The sequence below is a fragment of the Henckelia pumila genome, chromosome 4 (assembly GCF_033568475.1).
Source record: "Henckelia pumila isolate YLH828 chromosome 4, ASM3356847v2, whole genome shotgun sequence".
Classification (NCBI taxonomy): domain Eukaryota; kingdom Viridiplantae; phylum Streptophyta; class Magnoliopsida; order Lamiales; family Gesneriaceae; genus Henckelia; species Henckelia pumila.
Genome location: NC_133123.1, coordinates 190,666,633 through 190,673,952, shown reverse-complemented (window position 1 = coordinate 190,673,952; position 7,320 = coordinate 190,666,633). Strand labels below are relative to the sequence as shown.

The 7,320-nt window shown below is 36.5% G+C and overlaps 1 protein-coding gene across 6 annotated transcripts; it reads left to right on the top strand.

The window, feature by feature from the left end:
- Nucleotides 1-1,904: 1,904 nt before the first annotated feature.
- On the top strand, nt 1,905-4,923 carry LOC140866486 (glycosyltransferase-like At2g41451). Of its 6 annotated transcripts, none has more exons than XR_012144908.1 (5): nt 1,905-2,154; nt 2,581-2,635; nt 3,458-3,605; nt 4,241-4,403; nt 4,644-4,923. XR_012144908.1 is itself a non-coding variant. In XM_073271484.1 (5 exons), exons 1-4 carry the CDS (start codon nt 2,106-2,108, stop codon nt 4,243-4,245), a joined length of 237 nt encoding a protein of 78 aa, XP_073127585.1. In that variant the 5' UTR covers nt 1,905-2,105; the 3' UTR covers nt 4,246-4,403; nt 4,644-4,923. The 6 variants fall into 6 exon arrangements, 1 of the variants encoding a protein (XP_073127585.1); XM_073271484.1 differs by having other exon boundaries at nt 1,905-2,134; XR_012144904.1 differs by lacking the exon at nt 3,458-3,605 and having other exon boundaries at nt 1,905-2,134.
- The last annotated feature ends 2,397 nt before the right edge of the window (nt 4,924-7,320 follow it).

Sequence of the window (7,320 nt, the reverse complement as noted above, 5' to 3'; positions counted from 1 at the left end):
TTGTGATAGAGAGAGGAGAACATATTTTTTTAAGGTTCTTTTTTCTTCGTCCCCAGTTCTTGAAGATTTGTTTGATCTTTTTCTTTGTTTTTGAGTCTTTTTAATTTATATTGTGGAGTTCCATGACTTATGTTATAATTGATCAAGGGATTGAGTTGTATTTCTTAGGCTTTTAGGGTGTTTGAATTGTTATGTAAATAAATAATGAAATGGAAATAATGTAATAAGAAGTTTTTGTTGGTGTGTAAGCATAATGTCTCTAGTTTTTTTTGGTGTTGGTGTTTTGCCTGTTAAAGTTCTTTAATTCTAGTTTGGCAACGATGTGTTATCCATCCTTCTTGGAAGCCATTTACAATCATGGAAGTATGAAAAGTTAAAACAAGCACTGCATTACTTCAAGAACAATAAGCCACACAAAACACCTCGTCGAGTACAATTTTAAGGAATAAAAAGCACACATAGCATGTGTTCTTCTCCACGAATCACATGCTGCAGACCCATATTGTCAAGTTCACCACAACTTCAATAATCTGTAAATCTGGAAAAACCTTTCATAGACATCAGGCAATGAGTATATAATAGGCATGGACTGATTTTCATCTCTTTTCATGGAGTGGTCTTTGAGTGAGAAGTAACAATGGATGCCTCTGAAATGTCATCTTGAGCCGGCTTTAAGACCTTGGGGAATTGTGGAAACGATGAAATATCAGGGATTTTTGGATATTCCACATCAGGCAAAGTGGGAAAGCTGAGCTCTGGCAGGTTTGGAATATGAGGTAATTCCACCTTAGGCAATGGTGGAAACTCGAGTTGTTGTAAATCGGGGATTTCAGGCAGTTGGGGTAGAGGAAAATCAGGCAAGTTCAGCTCTAACATATTACGTGCACTTGCCAAGGTCATGTTCCTACTAGTGGCTACCAAGGTGATCAGTAGTAACGAGAAAACAAAGGAGAGGGAGTCGCAGTGGGCCATATTTGAGGCTCTATATAAAGCTTTTTAGCAGAAGTTCTGATTTATTTTGCGAGTTTTAATTGAATAATTTTGCGAGCTTTTATAGATGATATTTGTAAAGAAATGGGAGGCAAAATGGGTGAATTTGGCAAGAAACTTTAAATACATGTTTGTTCAACCACTCATTGATAGTAAGATAATATTACACAGAAGAAAAGATTATTTTTGTTGATTAAAAATTTAACAGGAATGTAAACTAAATTTGACAAAATAATATGACATGCAATAACTTGATCAAGTTGTTTTTTTTTTTACAATAACTTGATCAAGTTGTTGACATAACACAAGTCGCCAAAATTATAGCTATGAATAATCACCGTACATCTTTCTTTCCATCATGTTAATGATTTGAAATCACGAATAAAATACAAAAACAGTAACAAAAAATACATATCACAGTAGTTTTATCAGTAAACGACAATGTTTTACATGAAACTCTGTTCACTTTCTTCCTAATACCTTACATTATCTATTATCGAAGAAACTTTGCTTTGATAGTAGTGAAGACTCAGCAGAATATGTTAAACCTAATCAGCATGATTCTTATGGGTTCAAGTTCTAGTTGATATTCTTGTGGCACTACAAGAAGAGTAGTTTTCCACAGCACGATATCAACGGCGCACATTAAAAGCACGCCGTTAATAATAATATTAATGGCGTACGCTTTAATGTGTGCTGTTTTTTTATTGGAGATTATAATAAACACGGCGTGCAAAAAAAATGTCGATGTAAGAAAAAGTTTCAACAGCGTGCTTTAAGTACGCTGTTAAAATTAATATCTGCAGCGATGACTGCACGCTGTAAATAGTACTCCTACACTAAAAATGCTTATCAAAATTATTTATTTATTAAAAAATAATAATAATAATAAAAGCAGGGCGCCAAATCCCAAATCTAATAGCGCCCCCCTCTTTTTTCCCCATCGCCAAACCCAAATCCTCATTCGCGTTCTTGATTTCATTTCACTCAAGTTAAATTTTTAAAAATTGGCTAGGGCTTAAGATACCTTCTCGTTTTCTCTCTCAGACTCAACAGCCAATTCAATCGACAATTCAACAAATCTTCACTCGCTTCTTCACGGGCCACGCCACGCCATGACGGACCGACGGAAACACTACGAGTTGTAAGTTACGAATACACACTGTAAGTTTGAACCAGTGAGCCCTCTTTCTTTCTCGACTCTGTTGTGATGCTATCTCTCCAGTCTCGATCTATTTCAGCCTTGTTTTTTTATGCTTTTCTTATTTGTATTTGAGTGTTGCTATGCAATAAATTTTTTGAAAATATATATGTATCCATATTTGCAATTTGTAGTACTCTAGTCTTAGTCCAAAAATAACTGAGAGACTGGGGCAGTGGGTGGGTTGGGAATTGGAATAGAATTTTCTCAAGGGATGGCCGATAGAATTTTTAAAAGGGATTTTTATTTTTTTTGTTGAGAAAATAGGTTCTATCGTCGCCTACCCGAGAATCATAAGCTCAGTTTTCCACCGGTTAACCTCTACTATGCATTCAGGACATGATTTTACTTCAATTTCATCATGTTTAGTCAATTTTCCGATGTTGCAGGCTTATTATTTTGTCGTCATCTCGCTGCTATCAGTCAGTCAATTTGCTGAACATGGTACACTCGTCATCTTAATCCTCATTTTTTAATAAAGCTTCAACGTGTTCATCTATCCTCGGGATTTTTATGTTGTAAGCATTTGTTCTTCAACAAGTACTGTGCGATATAGAGTACTTAATAAATTATTTATTTGTAAATACGATTTTTTGTTTTCACATTTTTCCAATATAAAGTACTTAATAAACTCTTATGGGTTTTTTGTGTTTTATTTTGTGATCAAAACCATTCAGTAGAAAAATGAAAAACAAAAAATGACCGACGAAGTGTTCGGAATTTATGGCAATTTATATTTTTTTCTGGATCATTTCATATTTTCTGACTTGTTATATTTAATGCAAAATTGGTGGAGATGACTCCTAGTTTCTTGAACACACCGCTTACTATTATGTGAAAAATTAGTAAGTTGTATAAGGTTACATTGACTTGTTCAATAGAACTAGAGTTCGAGATTGGTTTTGGGACCAAAGTAGGTATGAGTATGAGGGATAAGGGATAGTTAAACGATTGTCACTTATGCTTGACCAAGTTTTCACTAGTTCTCTTTTAAAATCCTCTTTCATTAGACGTCAAAGCTACATTTTAATCCTCAAAAGGGGGATTGGAGGGTTGGGCGGTTTCATGGAACTTTCAGAATTTGTAGATCAATTATGTTTATTTTATATAGATGGCTTGAGCATCATGTGTTTCTCATGCCATTTGGTGGCTTTGAAAGTGATGTGAAGCCCGTTCAAACTCGAGGCCTCATAATATTTTCATTTCCTAATATTATATCGTCAAACTTTAGTGGTTATTGATTTTATTTTACTATGCTATGTTCAGACATGCATCATGACAAGTACATCTGCTAGCTTGGAGCAAATTTTACCATGGATGTTCTATCATAAAGTTATTGGTGTGTCAAATTTCCTTCTTTTTGTCAAAGGGAGAGCTTCATCTTCTCATGTATCAAATGTTCTTGAATGTTCACGTGAGTTTGTAATCAATGTGGTTGCTTTCTTTTTGTCACCTCTTCTCGTTCAATGCCTGAGATTTGTTGGATCTCAATTACCTTATCTAAAATGAATTGATAGTATAATAATCATAGGATATTGTGCTTTTTAGACATAAGATACCTTAATTATACTTTCACTGACTATGGGATCCCGCAGTGACTTAAATGTCATATGTTGCACATTACTGCTTTTCGCATAGTTCTGCTATGCCATAGTTAGAGTAAATTTCAACGTAGTCTCAATTAAATACCTTTATAAGCATGACTTTGTTTAATGTACAAGATAACATGTGAGAGAAGAAACTGAGCAGTGAATGATATTTTCACATCGTCATCCTTCCCACACAGATTTCCAATGCTGTAACTATTACTTGGCTCTGTTTTTCAAAACGTAAATTGTCTTGCCTTTTTCATTATAGAGGATGCTCATTAATTATTTATTGATTTATTTTTGCATGTTGATATCTAGATTAATTAAAATCTCATGCAACTCCCGGAGATTATTAGTATTATTATTATTATTATTATTATTATTATTATTAGGTTTTATGATGATTTTTCAGACTGACAAACTTGTTAATATGTTTTTGTGTTCGTGATGAATATTTTAGAATGACTAAATTTGCTGAAATAATGAGGATATATTTCGTTCTGCACTCGCACAATGATCCGAGATGTAAGCTTACTGTGTTGAAGTGTACATGATCGATCAAAGCATCAATGTAATATCATCATTAGTGTGGTCGGTTAGAAAGTTGCAACAGCTCCGGGCAGGTTAGATTTCTATCTTGTTTTTGTTATCTTTTTGTGCTTTTCTATAAACTTTTTATGGCTTAGTTGGTCGTTTATATTCTTATGGGGGAATAAAGTTAATATCTTATAAATGTTGAATCTTGTTTTTAAAATTTCAAATTTTGTGCAATAAAATATTTTTGGAAATTAATACTAACACGTCTTTTGTTTCTAACCATTTTTTTATATTTCTATTTTTTTATATATATTTCTATATTTAAGGATTGAAGAGGTCACAAGGAAAAAAATGGACAAATCTATTTGGCAGGGAAGGGAAGCTCGAGGTAGAGTAGGCGAATTAGGCTTTGGAGTTACACTATTGAAAGCTGAAGCTTCTGTGTGATTGTAGCTAGTTTGTCAGAGATTTCGATGTTGGTATATGATGAACAAAAAACTTAGTTTTATTAATTTGCATGGTGATTAGAGTTAAAACTTGCACTCAATTTTTTGTAAAGATATGATTTTTTTTGTTTTCATGAATGAAGTTAGAATATTTTGTTTAGTTCTTCATTTTAATTTATCTGTTTCGTTGGTTGAAGTTTTTGTTGCCTTGGAATCATTTAAGGCTATCATCGACCAACATGTGTGATGTCAATATCTTTTTTTGTTGTGTGATGTCAATATCTTTTTCCGCGGCGTGCACATTAGAGCTGTCAAACAGGCCAACCCGCGGCGGGACGGGCCGGCCCACCAAAAACCCATTTTTTGGCGGGTCGATGGCGGGCCGACCTACCATCTTGGCGGGCTGGAAATCCTCAACCCAACCCAACCCAAGATGGGTTGCGGGTTAGGGGGTCGGCCCGCGGGTTGGCTACGACAAATAAAAATAAATAAAAAATATTATAATTAATTATAAATATCATTTCATAAATAAATATTAATAGAAACACGTTAATAAAAATTTTAATTATTGATTTCATGAGTGTAAATTTTATATAAAGTAATTAAAACAAAACAAATTCACAACTTTTATTAAAAAATACATATATCACAATAAAATAAAAAAAAATTATTAATTCTCTAGGCCTGCGGGCCAACCCAGGCCCGCGGTGGGCCAACCCGTGCGAGTCACGGGCCTTGACGGGTTGGCCCATCTAGGCCCACCCACTTAAATTATGTGGCGGGTCGAGCCAACCCGGCGGGCCTAACCCAAATTGACGGCTCTAGTGCACATATGTGCTGTCAATAATATTTTTTACGACGTGCTTTGCCAGTTGTCGATATGCATTCCCGCAGCGTGCTTTTGCATGCTGTTGATGTGGGTTTTCGCGGCATGCTTTGCAAGCTATTGTTGTGAGTTTCCGCAGCGTGCTTTTGCACGCTGTTGCTGTGGGTTTCTGCGGCATGCTTTGCACGCTGTTGTTTTGAGTTTCTGCGGCGTGCTTTGTACGCTGTCGATGGCCCATGAGTTTCGACAGCTTTTAGTTGTGCAGCGTGCGATGCAAGCTGCGGATAGCTAATTTGCGCGCTGCGAAAAGTCATTTTTGTTGTAGTGAGGATACATTATTGTGTATTTTTTGGTACTGTATACTGTAGAAACGTTTGGGGAATATATTTTTCATATATTCAGAAATAATGATACAATATATATTTATATACAATCTCACGAGATAGAGATAAGGAAATAAATAAATAAAAGATACAAAAGATATACACAATATTTATAAAGATATATTTCCAATAGATATACTCAAGATGGTGGATGCGGAGAGACACCTATCTTTGAACAAAGAAGACGAAGACGTGAACTAGCAAGAGGCTTGGTCAGGGCATCAGCAAGCTGGTCAGAGGAGGATACATGAGAGACACGAACTTTACCACGTTGAACCAACTCACGAACAAAATGATACTCCAAAGCAATATGCTTCATGCGAGAGTGAAAAACTGGATTAGCACAGAGATAAGTAGCCCCAACATTGTCACAATATATTGAGGCTCGAGATGAGACAGTAGTAAGGCCTAGTTCATCAAGCAGCGAACGAACCCATAGTAGTTCCGCAGCAGTGGAAGCAATTGCACGATATTCAGCCTCAGTAGAAGAACGAGCAATAGAACCCTGCTTACGTGAGCACCATGAGACAGGATTGGGACACAGAATAACAATATACGCACCAGTAGAGGTGCGATCATCAACATCACCCGCCCAATCAGCATCACAGAATGCGTGAAGAGATGTCGAGTTGTGGCAGCGAAGCATTAGACAGCATGAGTGAGTGTCATTAAGATAGCGGAGAAGACGTTTGGCCGCCCCCCAATGTAGAGAAGAGGGAGCATGCATGAATTGAGATAGCTTATTAACTGCAAAGGCAATATCCGGACGAGTAAAGGATATATACTGCAAACTACCAATGATCTGACGATATAGGATAGCATCAGCAGGAGAAGAGCCATCCAAGAGGTGCAGAGGAGCAGTTGTGACAAGAGGCGTGGAGACGGGCTTCGAATCAGTCATGTTTGTCTTAGTGAGAATATCAAGGTGATACTTTCGCTGAGATAGGCAAAGGCCCCCTGAAGTGGTAATAACTTCAACACCCAAAAAATAAAAGAGAGAACCCAGATCTTTTATGGAGAACCGAGCACCCAACTGATCAATGAAATTCTGAAGAGCGGCAACATCATTTCCTGTAAGAATTAAATCATCGACATAGACAAGGAGATACATGATGACGTTACCAGAACGAAAAATAAATAAGGATGTATCAGCCAGTGAGGCAACAAAACCAATACTGATTAGAAACCGATGCAGGGCCGTGTACCAGGCCCTTGGTGCCTGTTTAAGACCATAAATTTCTTTGTTTAACTTGCAGACATGCGCCGGAAAATCAGAGTTAACAAAGCCAGGTTGCTGAGCCATATAGACACATTCGTCCAGATGACCCTGAAGAAAAACATTGTTCAT

Coding starts and splice junctions, on each gene's coding strand:
- LOC140866486 (XM_073271484.1), top strand. CDS start 2,106: ATGACGGACCGACGGAAACACTACGAGTT. Junction 2,135..2,580: donor CGACGGAAACACTACGAGTT/GTAAGTTACGAA, acceptor CCGATGTTGCAG/GCTTATTATTTTGTCGTCAT. Junction 2,636..3,457: donor CAGTCAATTTGCTGAACATG/GTACACTCGTCA, acceptor TGCTATGTTCAG/ACATGCATCATGACAAGTAC.